This window comes from Cygnus olor, chromosome 6 (genome assembly GCF_009769625.2).
Source record: "Cygnus olor isolate bCygOlo1 chromosome 6, bCygOlo1.pri.v2, whole genome shotgun sequence".
NCBI classification, from domain to species: Eukaryota; Metazoa; Chordata; class Aves; order Anseriformes; family Anatidae; genus Cygnus; species Cygnus olor.
The window spans coordinates 11,045,542-11,065,113 of record NC_049174.1 but is presented as its reverse complement, the minus strand read 5'-3'; the positions used below and the strand labels follow the sequence as shown (position 1 = coordinate 11,065,113).

The window sequence follows — 19,572 nt, the reverse complement described above, 5'->3', positions numbered from 1 at the left end:
ACTCATCAAACAGCCTACCTCTGATTTGAGCTTTCAAAATGTACTGTTCAAGGAATTGGATGAATTGGTATAATTTTCAAATGGCTCATTTTTGGTCCTTAAAGAACCTTTTATAGCAGAATATTTTAATCAAGGTCTCCAAGAATGCCTGATTATTAAACAATGTAGAATTTCAAATCTTCACTTCTTTTGGTGAAGTGCTTGCTTGGTGTTGTCCCATATTGTTTAATCATTTAAAGAAGTAAAATAGGGTTTAAGTTCTGTTTATTTGAACTTAAAATGTAAAATTGTTTGATAGCTGCATGGCTGTCACCTGTATCTGTATCACTTACTAAGTCAGTTATTCTGTTGATGTAGCTAATCTGCTAACGTAAAAAGTCTGGAGATTTCCAGAAGTCTGTACTGATCGGGGTTCAAAGAGCTCCTGAGAAATGGCAAAGCTGGACACAAGTCATTAAGTAGGAAAGATGCAGCCAGCAAGCTGGTAGGAGGTTTAGAAAACTCTTTCATTATTTAATATCCTTAGCAAACAGCGTGTGATTTACTTCCAGCAAGCAGCCTGCTCAAACAAAGCTCTAAATTATCAGCTTCTACAAGTTAATCTGGAAGGGTGTTGAGTACTTTGGCCCTATCACTGTGAAGTGCTTGGGTGAGGATACAGCGAAGCACAAGGCAGAAGACACCCTATGGTTGCTGTTACCCAGCTTACATATTTGGCCCCTAATGTGCTCATCCTTTGGTTTTATTTCATCCTTAGGGTTTCTCTCAGGGTTTTATTTAGTGAAGGGAAATTGTTCATTCGTGCTGTGGTTGAGGGGAATAACGACACCCATGCTTAGCTTCAAGGATATAACTTATCAAAACCCAGCTCAAGTACATGCTTGAAGTTATGGTTAAATACCTTAATGAGTTGTGCCTTGCTCAATGGGATAATTCTTATGCTGAAAATTAAGCATACGTTTAGTTACCTCTCTGTATATTAGACTTCAGACGATCTTTTAGTTCTTTTTAGCATGAGTGCCTAGAATGAGAAAGCTAGTACCAAGAGATTTTCCTTTTTGTTGTTCACAGTGGAGCAGAGAAGGTGAAGCTGCTTTCATTCCCTCTGTGTTTCACTTGGGTAAAGTTTCCCCCTTCTCTTTCTCTTTCCATCTGTGTAGGAAGACACAGCACAGCTCTCTGGACCAGAGCTCCCCACCCCAAAGCGGCGTATCCGGCACCTACAATCACCCTGTCCTGGGGATGTACGATTCCAAAGATGACTTCCCACTGAGAAAAACAGGTAATGTTCACATTGATTTTCTGCGCTACCTACTGTCTTTACTGTGACATGTTGCCCTTATTTCAAAAAAGGAAAAAAAAAAAACACAAAACTTGTGTAACCAAAAAGCTGTATTTCATGGAGTGATTTATTTAAGAAGCACTCACTCCACCCTGTTCTCCCTCTCCCCCTTTCAGCTGTCACTGAGTGAGCAGTGTTAGAGGGAGCCTGGGATTGCTTTGGGTGTGCAGGCTTGCAAAGCTACATGCAGAAGACAGCTTCGTTGTGTGTCAAAGTTTGTGAGATGTTTTCACGAAGTCAGAACTAATACAGAGATCTGCGTGTCTGAAGTCAAAGTATGTTTTGCTGAGTGAGAAAAGTACCAAGAAAAGTTCATTTCTTCTGGGATTTGCATTTTATATACAAGTTTATATTTAAAATAAATAAAAATGTTTCTGCCAGTCAAAGCGTAGGGACTTCCTGCAAGGGTTTTGGTTCACACCTAGACAGTTATTTCTCAGTTAGGTTTTTCTCTGCATGGTGGCTAAGCAGGTCAGTTATTTCTCAGCTATATATTATGTAAACCAGTTTGTTTTGGTTGGCCATGGTCCTCAGCTCCATATCACATGCCTAAGCCAACACAGCCTCAGCTTCTAAGCCTGCAAACTTGTGATCGTCAGCAGCTTCCTTCGGGGAACAGCTAAACTTCGAGGAGCTCACCCCAATCTGGGGAGCACTGCTGCTCGCACGGATGGTGCAGACAGTGCTGTGTGTTGGAAGTTGCTTCAGAACAGGAAAAATCTTTCACTGGAGGATGGAATAGGGTTAAGAGGAAAGCAGAGGTGTAATTCAACTTCACATGTTCTGCATGTGTTGCCTAGGTGTTTCTCAGGTATGCTTTGTGGATCTTCAAACGTGCAGGGGTGAGCACTGATAGTCAAAAAGTGTGTTATCCTTGTAGTAAAGAACGGTGATGAAATGTTAACCAAACCTCCCTATGGGTTTTCTGGTGCCTTTGCTCAAATTAGCTGCCCTATCAGTTCCAAAGAACTGGCTGCACCCCCATTTCCTCACAACAATTTCTTCTCCTAATAGTTAAAAGTAGAGCAGGTTTTTCACATAGAGTGAATGTTTCAACACAATTCTCATTATCTCTATAAATTGTTGTGAAGGTGGGTTATTTCCTTCTACCATCTGACAAGAAAAAAATAAACCTCTGCACTCTTGCCCTGTGCCTCCTGCTTCCCAGTTCTGTGCCTTAGAAGAGCTTTTGGTGAGCTTCTCTTTCTGGACCATAGCACCTGTCCTGCTGGATGGACCTGTGGATGAATTCCTGGCTGCTGTGCAGTAGATGGTCTTCCCTGTCACCAGGGTGAGCTGGGTGGCAGGTGCCAGACACTTCAGCTGCACAAGAATCAACTAAAAAAAGGCAAGCCCTTCGCAGGATGGAGGTTCTTCTGTTCTTCCTGTGCACACCCTGTGCCTTTGTTTGGGGTAGTTGGGACCGCTGGCAAGAAAGCGAGCCCTTTCTGGAGGACTCCAAAGGCAGAGCTTAGAAAACAGGATTTGCTGAAGGACAGGGCATCCTCTAATCTCTGCTTCTAGATAATGACAGACCGAACACCATGTTAGGTGCAGCAGACGTTGCTGCATCATCAGTGCCTGGGACAGCCGAAGAGACGCTGTCTGGGCTTCAGGACTTGGCCTTTCATAGGGAGGGTGAGCGCTGGTGGAGGACTGCCCTCAAAGGAGACTTCCTTCAGTTCTAAAGCCGTCAAAGCACAAAGATGTGCTTTGCATACATGCCTGCCTGGCAGGAGAAACTGCTGGGCTGCTAGCAACGCCTGATGCCTTTCACTTCTGCTCTGCTGAAGGCTTTCAGCCTCCTCTGGGAAATCACAACATTTCCACACAAGGAAGCATCCCTTGGCATCGTACCCGTTGCATAGGGCCTGTGGACAGCATGATTCTAAGGACTTTTTAGCTCTCTTTCTATTCCTTTCGAAACCAGGCGCTCCATTTCCAGGGAATGTGTGTTAGCACCCTCACAGCATAAAAGGTCTTTGATCAAAAAAACTCCCTTTCTCATCAATGTAGGGGTCCTTCCTTGTCAGTTTTAGTTTGAGGATAGGTTGCCCATCTCACTCCAAATGTTCTAACAGTGTGTTTCTGCAGGAAAAAGGAAAGAGTGTCTTCACATCATGCCCCTTTTCTGTTTCCCAGACTGAGTTCCGAACAAGACTCTGGCTGATAAAAGCCCTGTCAGACAGGGTGAATTAAGGATGATAAATGTATCTAATAGCATTATTAAAAATCATTGTTATTTTAAAACAGGAAGATACTTAGCTGATTTTGTTTTTCCAGAACACTGATGCTTCTTTTTTGTGGGCATTGGCATTAATCTTTTGGAGATCGGTATGCAATACATACAAGTTCAGGTTGCAAGGTTCAGGGGGGATTTTTTTTTTCTTTTATTTTCCTTTCAATGCAACAGCACTTCAGTCTCTGGCACAAAGATATCCTGCAGAAATCCCATTGCCAAGAATGTTAAGTTGCTTGGAGAAGAAAGACTTCTGAACAGTCTGGTGTAAACAAAAGGCAGGGAAGGCTGGAGCCCATCCTAAATAAAGTTTTTTATTACGAGTGAGCTTTTCAGATTTTTGGCACCAGTCAAAACTCTGGCTTTGAGTTTGTAATTTAAAACCACCATATCATGTAGTCCAATTTTATTAAATTAGATTAAATATTTGCAGTTCAAATAACAGAGTCCATCACAATACAGTTCTGATTACCAGAACTGGAATCCACCCAACATCATTGTTAGGGACGGGGGGACTCGGGGCGCTGCGGGAAGGCAGTTCGAGCGATCATTTCTTCTACGGTGCGTTTTTGGAGTTGGCAGCATGTCCTGCATGTTGAGAAATTGTTCAGGAAGAATAAACATGTAATTGCACTGGGTTTTAAAAATACTACCTTTCTTTACTGTCTGATTGTTTAAAGCATCGTGACATGGAACAGATTATACTTATCCCTCTGTGCACACTTGGCAATAACTTGCCAGTCTAACGCTCAAGTGTGAATGTTGCGTAAGAGACATGGTTAGCTGGCCACCCTCACTTGTGTAAAAGTAGATGTGTGCATGAATAATGCCTTAAGAGTGCTTGAAAACATTCAACATGCGAAGCAGTAAACACCTGCAACGTGTTCCTAATGCATCGTGTCCCCTGAAATCTTACCCTGTCGGATTTGTTTTACCAAATTATGTTCCAGTTTCTTGGCTGTTTGGTTTCTGCATGAAATTGTTGTACTGCGAGGCTGCTGACTGGTACAGTTACTAATTGCTTGAATCCCGCTCTTAGTCTGGCTGTGGGATGCATTTTACTTAGTTCCCTCTATCTAAACTCTTCGGGGCTTTCCCTTTTTTAACTGAACTGAGAACAGTTCATTTTTCTCCTTTTGCTTTAAATAACTTAATACAAAGATTTTCTACTTCCCCATCAGTAGTTTCCTTTACTATATATATACAGACTTCCCCTAGTGCATGCATTTTCCCAACAGCTATCAAGAGGGGAAAATAAAAGTGACCTTTTCTGCTCCCAAGTCAAGTTTGGTGTATTCCACATTTAGTGAGGCTTCACTGTGCTGTGTACTGGGACCCTGTAGGAGAACCTCTGGAGTCTTTTGTAGCTGGCTTGATAACCTCAAGAGTTGTTTGTCAACAGTTTCGCTGAAGTTGCCGAAGTTATTTTTAATGCAGCTTTTCAGTTCTGTTTTTCAAAGAATATGGAAGCCTTATTTTCTCCCCAGGAACAAGGTTTGTTATGGTGTTTCCTGCTTTTTAGAGTTTGATCAGTGGTTTTATTAAAATATGCTCTCAATTAGAATGCTGAAATGACCAACGTATCATCATGATTCATAGAAGCCTGAAGAGGACTGTTTGCTTTTCCTCTTGATTGCAAAAGTTTTGTTTGTTTGTTTGTTTCTAAACATCCTATGCGGGGCTGGACCATGTCCTGTCAGACACTAGCTTTCCTACTTGCTCCTGCAAAGAGAGAGAGTCAGGATTCCTGCCGTTCACTGGGACTTGACAACTAATCAGGATTTCTAACGAAAGCCATAGCTTTTCAATTAGTTGTCATTGAAATCAGTAGTTTTGCCAAACTCAGCACCTGCTAGAATCGCCTGGCCAACACACATTGAGCTCACTGGGATGCATTAACTGGAAACGTTTCCCTGTCTGTGTATCTCTATTTAAACCTGACCCCAACGTGAGGAAAACAATCCATTTATTTGAACCACTCATAAAAGATGCTCTCTGAAGCTGTACGTGTAAATGTGGCTGCATCTGTAGGAATCATCCATACAGGCTGTGAAGCGGGCTCAGGTCTCGACATGTTTTTGCTCCTGCTGTTGGATAAAGCAAATGTTTCCCAAGACAGCCACCATCCTTCAGCCCTCCTCGTACCCAGGTGGGAGAGATCTGTGCCTTTTCTACTGCTTGGTTCTTTTGCCCTGAGCTGGCTGCTGGTCTTCAAACCTTTCTCCTGACAGACCTTAATCTGTCAGGGAAGTCAGGATTTTTGATGAAGCTGATGTTATCAAAAATGTGCTCTTTTTCGTTTTGTCCTTTGTGCGTATCAATGCCCTGGCACTTGCCAAGCCACCATGGTTCATTGACCAGAAGGAGACCTCCTGCATCCACCAAGAGCGAGGGGCAGCTGTTTGTTGGGAGTATTTGGCTCAGTTCCTGGGGCTACTTGGCCTAGGGGTCCTGCAGCTACTGCCCCTGTTTTGTGAAGCATTGCAGGCTCTGGGTCCTGCCTTTTCCTTTACCTCTAGTGTCACAGCCGGCTGCAGATCGGGATGTTGATGGGCATGAAGATTTTAAGGAGGCAAGGATTCCTGTGGTCCCAAATATGTTTTCACTGCAGAACCGTGGGATAGCATCTCAGGGTGTGAATTTCCACTATTTCCAAAGCTAGTCTGAATTTAATGCCAGACTGGGAGCTTACAAAGACATCTTTGGCAAGTATCTGTCTCTGAATTTCCTGGCTAGATAGTAAATGAGGATGTGCATGCATGTGGTATGTACTTGGGGAGAAATGACAACTAGAAAGTGTCATAGACTCCTCTTTCAGCTACTTTTCTCTGGGGACCAGGAAAAAACAAGCCTGCTACCCAAAAACCTCCATTCCCAGCAATGTCTCTTGCCTTCTGCTCAAGTCGTGACAGACAAAGGAGAACTGGTTATAGGTCAAGTACTGTGTCTTGGGGCTTGTGGTAAAAGCAAGCTGTCCTTAACCTTCACAGCCCACTCAGTTAAAAACTGTCAGGAAAGTTCCAAGGAGAAGTTTTTAGCTCAGCATCATTAGACCGTGGCTTCTGCACTCCTTTGCTGCAGCGACTTCCCTCAAGGAGTAAAGTGATGCAGCAACGTGAAAACTGCTCCTCATGCTTCCCTGTAGCTAGCACAGAGGGGCAGACTCTGGTACATCTGCTGGTGGGAGAGCCACGATGGCCAGTAGTTCTCCTGAATTTCGCCAGTGTTTGGGACCTACTGCAGAGGGAATCTGACAAATGCTTTGCCCGTGCTGATGATCCCAGCAACCACTTCAGCTTTCAGGCACCAGCCTCCTGAAAGAAACAGGAAAGGCCGATGTTCTGGGTGGTTCAAGCATCAGCAGATTATGAACAGCAACTTCCTAAGCCCCATCTCTTAGATGGGCAATGGCGAGATGTGCCTGGGCTGCAGGCTCCCCTTCACTCCCTGCCCGTCACAGGCCGCAGCATGGCCTGTCCCTGCCAGGCCGCACAGACAAGCGCTCCTGCACCGTGTGTACTAGTAGCCTCATGGTGGGGAGCCCACGCACTGGAAATAACCATCTCCTGTTTGCTAGTGCCCTTCTGCTTCTGTTCAAAGGAGAGGAGCCTAAGGGAGGAAAGCGTCCAGCATCCCGAGATGCTGTTGATTTCCTTGCAGAGTTGCAGAAGCACAGGGTTGTTTGAGTAGTGTTTGCAGCTATGCAGGTGAAATTGTTCTGAACTTGTGTTTAAAAGAAGCAAAAGGGAAAAATGAAAGGATTTGTCAATAATTAAATTTTGCATTTATCAAGAAAGGCACAATACCTCTCCGAGTTGGTTCCGATTATCGGAATGTTTTAAGTGGTTTGTTTTATGACAAAGATTGTTTAGAGGAAAATAGAGTAGGCTGAAATCCCGGTGTCATGTGGGAGTATAATTTAGAGAAAATCTTTGAGCTCTGTACAGCATGGAGTGTCACTCAAGTTTGAGAGCATCCTTGCTTTCCCACCCACGTTGTCCCCCGGGTGACGTGGTCGGAGGCCCGGTGCTCCTGGGCGGCCCGCTGCGTCCGCAGACCCACGCGCTGCCCTGGGGCCCGCTCTGCAGAGCGGAGGCATTGACCTGCATGATAAATCTGTATTGTTATAAATATCGTTTCCTGCTCCAAGTGGAGAACGTCAGTCTCTTTAATCCAAAAATAACTTAATAAAGACAAAAATCACTTATTACCGTGATGCTACACAATAGCTCTTCAGACCAGACCATTGACATTTCAGAGACCAGAACAAACCTAAGCGCAGCTGGAGGAGCAGCAAATGCTTTCTTTATTCTCTCCATTTATTCTGACAGTCACATCTAAAAGCATGCTAGGGAATTCATCGCCCCTCTCTCTTTCCTTGGTGCCAGTGGCAGCTGTGGTGCTCCATGGGCAGCACTGAGCTTTACCAAGACGCAAAAGGAGCAACTGCCCCCTCAGGAGCTCTGCTAAAACATCTCAGGTGCACTTCTAGCATGAGTGCTGGGGTTCGGAAGGGGTAAAGCAGAGACTTTCATTGGAAGTGCTTCTGGAAGAAATATATTTATGTGACTAGGTTTGTTCTGTCCAGAGCTGAGTGATTTGGCTTTTGGGACACAGCCTGTAGCAGGAAGGAGAAGCAAATCTGAGCCCGGAGTGTGTGCCAAGGCATGATGGCCACGTGCCTGTCTTCTGTGGGACAGCTTTGACCACACGCATCGCATGAACAGCACCTGGAGTGGTACCTTTGAGTGAGTCACCGAGCTGAAACCCAGAGCGCTGGTGTGCAGAGCAGGTCCCAGCTGAAGGACAAGCGCTGGCTTGGGCCGAGAGCCACTGATTTTGGGTGACAGGGGCAACACTGCGTGCTTTGTCCCACCTTGGGCTTTTATACATTAGCAAGTTACATTTTAGTTAAAGTCAGTGTAGTTCTTGAGTTTAAAATGTCTGCAGGGCTATTTTGGGGAGAAATATATATGGGGAGATTGCCCCCAAAAGCTGTGGCCGCCATGGGTCACTCACTGCGATCCCCCTGGTTTGTGGAGCTGCTCCCTGCCCTGGTGCTGAGGCAGCTCATAGCCCCATCTGCTGCAGGCACTGCAGGTTTCCTGGGCTGGACAGGAATTCCAAGTTCTTCTCTTTCCCCTCTGCAGAGCTCAGTGTTGTTTTAAACACCTCACTGGAGAAACTCATTTGGAGGGCTTCATTCTCTCCTCTCTTTCCATTCTTTATCCCCTTCCACATCTCTTGTCTTTCTTTACGGATAATACTTTGAAGACTGCAGAGTTGCTGTCCTTCTTTCCAAGTCTAAATGCAGAGACAAGATGTGGCATTTCCACATGTTTGTTTTTCTAGTCCAGTTTTGGCTATTCACAATGGAAACCTTAGTGGTGCTCAGTTATGCTGCCATTTTGCGTGTTTCTGTAGTCAGGCAAGCAAATGATAGCGAAGCTGTAAAAAGTGTGAACATCATGTGCTCAGTTTAATGGGTGTTAAAACCTCCTTTCTGCTGCTTAGATGCTGAGACTACTAAACTTGAGCATGAAAAATGCCAAGTATTAGCTTTTAATAAGTTTTCATTTTAAGGACATGGTCTTCCATAAATACAAAAAATAGCCTTTCCACAGAGCTCTTAAACAGTGCTCATGCCAACACAGGGCTAGGTGAAAAAGAAAGAAAACCCAGCAAATACCATTTATCTAGCCCTTTCTAATGTTGCATCTGTGTTCCAAGATGTATTATTTCAGGTCATGCTATCTATCATGGTACCTAGCACATAAACATAGAGTTTGTTTCTGCAGAAGACTAGGTCTTGTTCTCATTTTCCTTTCCAGTTTGGGAATTTTCACCTGCTATTTGTGCCCTGTGGTGCCTGTCTCCCCTGGGTACATTTGTCAAGGACCATATTCTTCTCCTCCTGACTAGCTAGGCCAGGATCCAGTATTTTTGGAGGGGAGAGTCCACGATGTGCACGTGGAGAAATAGCCAGGCAGGGGAGGAAAGAAGTCACACAGCAGGAAGCAAATGCTAAATCGCAGAGCCTGTGGTCTCTCTTGGTGAAACAAAAGATAATTTTTCTTTATTAAAATTCTGGTATGTGCAAAGGCCTGCTTTAGACAGGTTTCTCTCTTCCTCTCCTTTATTTAGTCGTGGGGTGACCCAGACTCTAGGAAAGTGACAAGGTAATTGTGTTGGTCTTCCCCTGGCTGCTGAGGCTTAGTATGCAATCTAAAAAAAAAAATAATTACAAAAGCATAAGAGCCTTTCTCAGTCTCCAGCTCCCAAAATTAACATACACAAGGACTGGAATTAGAGTTTTCGTGGTGCATTGTTTGCTTTTTTTCATAGATGTGGATGGGTAATGGGAACAGGGCAAACTCTGTTCAGGATTTTGTGTTTTTAACTTGCATAGACTTAATGTCAGATTAGTTCAGCGGCTTAGTGGATGCAATTCCAGGAAGAAAACAATGAGAATGACATAAATGTTGAAGAATTGGATTACATGGGTCCTGCTGCAATAAATGAAGTAAAAGAGGGGTATCTTGGGTTTGAGCCTGTGAAAACTAGGGAAGCTTTTGGCTTATGTTCTAGTTATTAATTTACTCACTTGGAGAAAAACAAAATATTCTTTGAATAAATCCTTATTATAGGCCAAATTAAGTATGTCACTGCTTAAGAAATCCCACAGGCTTTGCTGAAGCTGACTCAGACTTGGGCTTGTGCTTCATTACTTTGCTAAACAGGAATCAAACTGATTTTTTAATAAATTCACAGTGTTTGTTTAAAAGATTTCTCCACCTTAAGATGTAGAAGACCAGCAAGTTTTATATTTCAGTTTACAGTTCTCAAAATTACTCTAGATAGAAGTCATGGGGAGCAACACTTTGTCTGGACATGTGGCCTGACAGGATGAGTATCGAGAGGTTTTTAGTGGAATTGGTGTTCCTCAGAGAAAAATGAACTTGTGTTGACTGTCTGGCACTGATAGTTGTGTTGCTCAAATCTATACTTTATTCTTTTGAAGGACAGCTCTCTTTAGTTTAAAAACATTTTTTTATTATTTAGTAGTTTAAAAACCATATGAATAAGCTGGAATTATTGTTCTGAGTTTTGGAAAGGCCTGTATTGAAAACTAAGTATTTTATTATGAAATATGATATATGGAAATTCTTTGAATTTGTTCTGCACACAATTCTTTGAGGCTGTTCTGCACTGCTGGTACTGTGGTTTAATTCCCTTCCTTTGGATTAGATAACGCCATATTAGAGGCATGTAGGAATTATGCTCTCTGAGTTCCTGATGACACATTAGATTTGAGATCATATTTGGGAGAAAAACTTGCAGTTCTATGACAGGACAAAGACAGGGTGTATAATGTGTAGTTCTTTAAATAGACATTTTGGTCTATTTAAGAAAGCTTGATCCTCCAGCTGGGGAAGCGAAGGAGGAGTATACAGAATACTTCGCCTGAAAATACTTCTGTCTGGCAAATTATCATATGCCTCTTTGGCCCTAACTACTTCTTGAGCTGATTTCTCATTTAAGTTTGTGATTCTCTATGTTCATTCCCTTCCTGTTACATGGAAGAACTTTTTGTTGTGGCTCTATGTATGGGGATATTACATATCTGGTAGTGCTAGGTAATCTGTGATCCCCAGATCTGTCCTTCCTGATGATTTTTAAGGTGTTTGCAATCAGTTCATTCTCTGTGCTTGAAAGCCATGCAATTACTTGTCTATTCCCAACAGAAAGCATACGTCAGATGAGCACCATGCAGGATATAAATTGCGTATGAATGAAATTTGCACTGAAGTACAATTTATATTGTCATGTTTTTCCTTGTCAGAAGACAGATCCTTTCAACAGCTGTGGCATAGGCTTGTATTTCATTTGCTGGTTGGCAGTGCGAACGTATCTAAAATTGAACGGATCAGTATCTATCTGTGACACATTCCCATTTATTCTTTAAGATCTTGACCGGAGCATCTAGATGGTTACAAAAATTTAAGACTTGCAAAAATTTTAAAAAATAAATTAAAGCATGCAGCCTGAGGTACTGAATGTTCTCATGCCCAGAGACTGCTTTAAAAATATTAAGGCAACTGCTGTTTTGAAGAGAATTTCATAAAGGAGCTAGTCAGAGTATATGCTTGTATTTTGTCTCGTCCACTCTTCTAATTTTGTCCTCCAAGCAAACGACAGATTTACATTTAGCCCCCTGCCATTTTATATGTAAATGTCCTATAAGATGATTCTCCCCTTTGCTAATGCACGTCGTACTGCATTTTAAGCATCATCTTGATGAATCTGACACTTTTTTTAGTGCTTCCTTTATCTCTTGCTGGCATTTTTCTGTCCAAAACAGTAATGAAAAGCTCTTTTTCTTCCCCTTCCAAAAGTTTCATCAAAGAACTGTTTTGATGGCTTAACTTTAAGCATTTGATCATGAATTCATCAGCTTCTGATTTTTGAGCCCTGCAATTAACATGATTGGTTTTGATCTTTTACATGACCTAGTGGTCAAAGCCAACTGCAGGGAAATATATCTGTAGCCAGTCTTAGTTAATTCAAATCAGTTTGTAAACCCCATTTTAAGTCTTCTAAAGAAATGTAGATTATTGGCCCTGGAGCGTAGAGAGCTGAGTGTATCGGTAGTTAATGGTGAGAGCACAGGATTTGCTGGTTCAAAGGGATTAAGCTGCAGAGTTGTTAAGAGATTGAGGAATGGAGAAGATTGGGCCAGTTCACAAATCTCATAACTGTCAGGAGCCCTCAAGCACTAAAGCAGATATTTCATGTATACTCAGGAGATCACAAAGTTTACAGGGAAAATCATCTCACAGGAGGAATCTTGACTTAAGGCTTCATTACCTTTATAAAAACTTGATAAGCTGTGCAGTGCGAACGTGTTCAGCGTTGCCAGTTGTCATTAACCCGAAGATATTAGGGGATCCCAGGAGTTCTGCTTTGACTTTTGGAGAAATGAAATCTAAGGATTTGGGTACAGCAGAAGTTTCTATTTAAGAGGATATTTCAGCTGTATGGTGTACACAAAGCAAGTCAGACTGTGGTCTCAGGAAATAGATGCACACCTACTTTTGGCAGCCCTGAATTTTTGAAGTATTTGATGTGTTTTTAGATATGGTTTAATTTTGTGGCTGTGATGATGTAACCAAGTATCTCCCCAAATAAACAAACCTCCGCCCTGGCCTTGGCTTTAGCATTGCCCACACTCTAATGCCCTTTTGCTTGAATTGACGCTGATGCTCATCAGATCCCAAGGCAAGGTGCTCCAGGGAGCTGAACCAGTGAGAAAACATTCACCTTTTTTTTTTGTTGTGTGGTTTGATATGGGTTGCTTTTTTGTTGTTTTGTTTTGCTTTTTTTCCCATCTTTTCTGGTGTACCTCCCTGAGCCAGCTCACGCTGTGGTCAGATGACTCCAAGGGTGTGGGGCTGCCCATTTCAGCAACACATCACAGATAGTGTCCCAGCCCCACAAAGATGCTCCGTGCTGACCAAGCAGCAGCATCTCAGCCATCTCACCGATTCCTGTATTGATTTTTAGATCTCATAAGTTAGGTTCTACCACTGGATTGGAAGAAAGTTGGGCAGTGGCAGGAAACTGGGGAGTGTGAGTGGTGCTCTCTGATCTAGCCCAAATGAGTTCACAGTCATTAGAGAGACAACACGGCAGGATGATTATTATTTTTAATTTAAATGTCACTGACTTTCATTATCAGTGAATTCAGATAATACATAGGCTGGAACCTTTTCATTATATTTAGAAGTCTTTGTTCCAAATATATGGTATCGAATGACTAATTTTGTTTAGGCTTTTGCAAATGATGAACTGTAATTCAGCCTTTGCATTGAGTAAAAAATCTACTGAAGTAATATTAACTCAAACACCGTTTGCTTTTCCTTTTTTTTTTTTTTTGTTCAGCATCTGAACCCAACCTGAAATTACGATCCAGACTAAAGCAAAAAGTTGCCGAAAGACGGAGCAGCCCCCTCTTGCGTAGAAAAGATGGTCCGGTGGTTACTGCTCTGAAGAAGCGCCCGCTGGATGTCACAGGTAGGTTGGGTAGGCAACAGAAGTTGTGCTGCCAGCCACAAGCTCAATGAAGTGTCCCTTCCCAAAAACAATTCCTGCATCTAGTTAATTTTGCAGTCTGGATCTCTTGTGTGCCTCTGAATGTTGGAAAAACCTTGATACTGTTGGTGGAGTTCACCAGTGGGTGACGCAGGTGCGTGCCAGCAGCGCAGGTCCTTGGGTACCCATCTACTGGGACAGCACTGCCAACTCAATGAGCATCTTTTGTAGCTACTTTTAAGACATGTAGATGCAGCTATGCCACCAGAGTGCTGTTTTTTCCTGAATATTTCTATGATCTTCAGCAACAAGTTGCAGAGAAATAAAATTTCCAAAAGGTGCTTCTACTAATATCCATGGGGAGGCCATAACTCATAACTGCCTTCCTCCAGTAGTAAATGCTTTACAACCCTGGTATGTTTTAGGCTTTGGGCAGATTGCCACAGTTCCTTGTTAAGTAATTATGTTGAAGTTTTAAAACATGTAAGGTTTTTTTTATTTAATATACGTAGCTGGTATTTTTGACTACTTATATGACAGTTTCTTGTTGAAAAATAGTATTCTTCTGGGAATAAATTTCGTAAGGAGGAATCAGAGTAAACTAGACTGTATAGATTGCCATAAAGTTAATTCTTAGCACCATCTAGGGATGCCTCTGTGTAAGTACCACTACGTGACTGCTTTCTCAGACTTTGATATCCTCTTGAAAGCATGCTGTCATCATTCACACAAACTCAAAGTGAGCTCTCTTAGAGAGCCTGGTGGCTTCGGGACATCCGGGGGCAGCTAGGCACTGCTCTGTGTCAGAGCCCCTCCGTTTGCAGAGGAAATGGATTTCAACAGCTATGCATAATTTATGTCAGATCTGAAAATCGAATTTGCTTCATTCCTCATGTACCGCTCTATGTCACGTGGCTTTTAGGATAAATCAGGCCCTAGTGTCTGACCACTTGATCCCAGCAATGCCTTCAGAAATGGCAGTGGAAGCTGCTGCTTCTCACTGAGCGTGGATCTAGTTCAGGAAGGCAGCCCGGAGCCTGGGTAGGAAAATATCTGAGCAAAGATGAGCAGGAGGTGAACTGTGCCCGTGCTTGTAGCTGGCTCTTGGTGCACGGGTGGGCATGAAGAGGGTTTGAATGTTGGTTAGAGCAGTTACAGTAAGAGGGGACTTTTAACATTCCCTTTCCAAGGATGAGAAAATATTTTTAGTCCCTGAAGAATAAATCTTCATAGAGTCACAGTTTGAATGTGCCGGGTACTTTTCCTATCTTTAGGTACTATACGTGAGATCTAATATGTTGCAGTTAAGGATGTGGTACCAAAGAAAAGCACATGCTTTCCATACAGTCAGAATATTTCTCCAAAATTTTTAGACTCCCTTGAAGTTGCTTTCCATGGAGAAGTTCAGTGTTATGTGCTCAGTCGGGTGTTACTCACTGCTGAGTTTTCTTGATTACAAGATTACAAGCAGCCTCCCCAAATGCAGAGCCAATAAATAGCAGCAAGGCTTTTAAAATATATGTATTTATTTATTTTTTTAACTTTGATACTTTGCTGGAGGTCCTTGCAACAATCAAAATAACAAAACAGTGTATACAGAATAATGCCACAAAAGAAATGATTAAAATGAAAATCCCTGGAATTGTAACAATTGACTTTTATTTCTACTGGGGTGTCCTAGAGCAGTTAGGCGAGTGCTGCAGCCTGAACCATTGCAGCTGCTGAGAGATTCTTCTGGCATTGGGTAAATCCTGTGCTTGGAAAGGAGGAAATAAAAAAAAAATAATGTTATTTGCCTTCCAAAAGAAAAAGAGAAACACTGGAAGCTGTGCCATGCACCAGGTGAGAGACCTTCTGAGGGAAGTTTTCTGGCTGTTGCAATTTCATATGCTGTTTTTTGTTTGTTGTTATTTCTGCCTCAGTAATGGGGAGGCTTTGATTTCAAGCTGGCCAACTCTGTGGTTCTGGTTAGTGAGTTCACAGGGAACGTGTTGATTAAACATACAAAGCTGAGAGGATTTTGTGAGTGTTCAGCTGATAACAGAATTATTTGGGGGCATTAAATCTGCACTGGGTCTTTCCAGTGAGAAAGTGTTTTACTCCCACTTGGAGAAAGAGTGGAGAAGACCTACCAAAAAAAAAGGCAGTGTCCTGAAAGTAGTTGCTCCTGGACCCTCTGTCGTTTTGCCTGAATTTTTGTGAGAGGTGCTCAGCCATGACTATGACTGTCTGTCTGTTCCCATGTCACTCAAGCAGCTTTTAAAACTCTTAAAATGATTTAATTTGCCTCTCCCACTGGCCTGCTCTGGAAAGTCTCAGTGCCTCTTCATGGAAGTGGAGGTCGGCTCTCGTGCCAGCTCAGGGTAAGGGCTCGGCTTTGGCCATGTGCCTGCAGTAAATCTAGATGCACCTGAGGACTGCATGGGAGAACGTCCACAGTGAGATGGTTCCTTTGTCATTCGAGCAGGATGTCCGAAGCAACTCGTGGTGAGAGGGAGTCGTTAGTATTATAGACTAAAGGGGGAGAGAAACGCTCCAGAAAAATGAAACAGGACAATCCAGCATATTCCAGTTTGGCCTCTGTAAGGTTTCCTTGTCTTTTATCATCTTCCAATTGTGTTTAACGTTATTAATACACTATAAGAGAAATCCCCATGAGGTTAACACATAAATCAGGTAAGTAGGTACTTGGACAGGCTGTTTGAAAGTGTGTTTGTCAGTATCTTAAGAGCCCTGTGAAGATTTAAAAGGGAGATGGGAAGGAGGGTTGCCTTCCTCCAAAACAAAACTTGAGGGGTTGTTATCTGTCTAAATATCATCTCAGAGATTGCTTGTAATGCTAAAAGTTGGTTTTGGATGTGTTTTAGACTCTGCATGCAACAGTGCTCCTGGATCTGGTCCCAGCTCTCCAAACAACAGCTCCAATAACATAAGCGCCGAGAATGGAATTACGGGATCAGTCACGAGTATTCAAGCAGAGGTACAGAGCCCTACCTTTCTCTAAGTTTAACACTTGGGTTTCTAATCAGTTTGCGCAGAGTTCTAGGCATTTAGGCATACAAACCGGTGTGCAGCACACTAAAAAACCCAGATCATGACTTGGAGAGGGCTTGGGGAATTTACCTCTCAAGCTGGGCAGACCTGATTATTAAATCTAGTTTGAGCCAGCTCTCAAGCTGCTTGTGGTAACTTGTAGTGGTTTTATCGTGAGTAGAGAGTAAAAATAAAATGATTTGACATTGTAAAACATTGAGAGTATTTCCTGGATGAATACAAGGATTTTAAAATTTGGGGCATTTGTTCTCTTATACCGTACACAGGGTGAACTTCTTGTTTGCAGTAGGTTAGTAAAAGTGTAGCCAAACCAGAAATGGATTAGAGGAAACAGATTTAACCTTTTCCTCCCCACTCAGAATTTGGAAGCATGGTGCCAGATACTGTGTGCTAGTTTTTAATCCCATAAGCTCTCACCATCGCTTGAGACTTCTCCTGCGGATGTCAAAGGCAGGGTATCTGGCTGGACAAAGAGGAGATTGATTCAACAGAGCAGCTCCTGTGTTCAGGGTTACTGAAGCCCCCCTTTTTCTAAAGGCAGATTTTGGGGTGTGGGCCGTGTTGACTGGCTCCCACTAAGAGCCTTAGGTGTAGAAGACCAGGGTGGTTGTGTCATGTCACCGGTGCATTTCCTTTTACCCAGCTTGCCGTTAGCAGTTCCCCCCATGAATATAGTGTCTGTCTTAACATCAGGACTGTAAAAACAAGCTTGGGCTTGTTTTCCCCAAATTGTCATTTAGAGTTGAAAAGGACTTCTTACAGCAGAAATGTAGGCCCTTTTCACTTTCTAGGTTTGTACGGATTTTCACTTTATTTTTATTTCTAATGTAGCGTAGCATGTAGGCATATTTCCTGCATTAGTACTCCACCCTCTCCCCTGCCAACTTACCCAACACATAACTCCATCCACTTTATTGTAGACCTTAAAGGATTAAGTCAATTATTGTAAGGATTGAAACAGTGTAAGTTAGAATCTTCGCCTGACACTGGGAACTGAAGCTGTTCTGAAAAAATGTGTTTTTTTGAGATGCACACTGTCTGTTAGTTGGAGGAGGTCTGGGAAAAGACGTTACAGGTGGGGTTGTTTATCAGGTTTGCAGAACTGAAGCCTGGCTGAGCTGGGGGCACGTCTTAGGTACGTTCCTGTTAGCCCCAGGAGAATGAGTGCTTAGCAGCTGTCAATCATACCTATACTTCATGCACGTCAAACTTCCAAGCGCTAATGATGGAATTGTTTGGATTTGACAGTTCCTTGTGATATAAACGTAATGGGAATGTTCCTGCAAGTCAGTATTATGTCCTGAAGGTGTATATGAAGATGTAGCATTCTCCTTAACCATTTAATTTTTCAAATAAATAATTTGAGCTAATTATCTGTGACTAGACCCCCAATACCTAATAAAATGGACACAGACACAAACTGTAAGAAAATGCTTTTGATCAACTTCTAGTAATGCAGCAATTTTGTAAGGCAGGCTTAGGCATGAGGGGTGCAGACAATTTGGAAGAAAATCCATGTAGTACCAAAATGTATAACTGGGAGTTGAAACCAAAAATGTCAAAGACAACCACCTTCCCTTTACCTCTTTTGCAACTGTACTGCAGTGCCTAACTCACAGTAATGCCACTGCATGCAAGAAAGGAAGCTCCTTGATCTAAGGTTTTTGAAAGAGCAACACTTCATGCATCATTTCCAAAAAAAAAAATTATACAAAAAGGAGGAATCATGTAATTTCCCTGAAAAGAACGTATAAAGCTTTTTCACCTTTTCATGATTTTTGGAAAATTAGGAAAATATACAAAGGATTTAGTTTTAATTTTAGAGATGTGCAGGGCTGCATAAAGTAGATTGGATCGTTTCCATCACAAAACAGAAGAAAACGTACATCACCATGTGATGGCAAACAGAACATCGATAACCCATTGCACAAATTGTTCTCCTCCCAGCATCTGAATGGCTTAGCTAAATGTCCTAGTCCTTTGCAATAGTTCTGGGGGAAATGGCTTTGCATCTTGTGTTGTGTAATATTAGCTGATCCATTTGCCTAGAGAGGTTTTTTTGGGAAAAGCTGGGCATGGGAGAATTTTGGTTTCTTTGAAATCTTCTTTAGTATAAGAAGTGTTACCTTGTAGCCCAGGTGTTTAAGATTTCTTTGATACCAGTTGACCAGGCTTTTATCATTTTCCCAATTTTGCATATTGTATATATTTAAATGTTTATGAAAAAATAACGTTGCCAACTTTAAGTATTTCATGGTTAGCTTTATTTTCTAATTTTAAATGAGAAATATGTCTCTGCTTGTTAGTTTGCTAGGTCGGCTCCAAACCATTTCAGATATGTTGGAACATGGTACTTCGTTATTCGAGTTTAAGTGCTTGCCTTCAGTGTAGAAAGACTAGAGCTCTCTGCCTCCTTTAAAATAGGCAATATCTATTTTTAAATAGTGTTTTTAAATCTAAAGTTTTTTTCTGTCTTGGAAAGGTACATGATATTCATTGCCATTGTAGTTGATACAAGTCTATAAAAAGTACTCGATTACAGACAGAAATTGTACTTGCTGAAATTGTTCTCTTCTGTGCAATTCTAAAAATGTTTGTGTATAACCCATAGATGGGATCTGTATATTTAAAGTGATGATAATGCTGCTAAATATCATATGCTGATAATGTCAAGCTGCTGTACTTTTCTCATCATTGTTTTTAAAACAAATCCCCAGGAGATAGTTTGAGGCACAACTACACTGTATTGATTGTTCAAAGAGAAAATTGATGTCGTTTTGTTTCGTTTATGATATCAGTAAAATATTTCATTACTCTGCTGGCAATAACTATCTTATTCTCAATG

At 42.1% G+C, this 19,572-nt stretch overlaps 1 protein-coding gene across 26 annotated transcripts in view; it reads left to right on the top strand.

Moving 5' to 3' along the window:
- Positions 1 to 19,572, top strand: part of HDAC4 (histone deacetylase 4) — a 250,075-nt gene that overhangs the window by 158,582 nt on the left and 71,921 nt on the right. For all 26 annotated transcript variants that reach the window (XM_040560768.1, XM_040560759.1, XM_040560762.1 and 23 more), the window contains 3 exons: positions 1,161 to 1,282; positions 13,524 to 13,655; positions 16,541 to 16,653. In XM_040560768.1, coding sequence (XP_040416702.1) covers positions 1,161 to 1,282; positions 13,524 to 13,655; positions 16,541 to 16,653 — 367 coding nt within the window. The remainder of the gene's footprint in view (positions 1 to 1,160; positions 1,283 to 13,523; positions 13,656 to 16,540; positions 16,654 to 19,572) is intronic.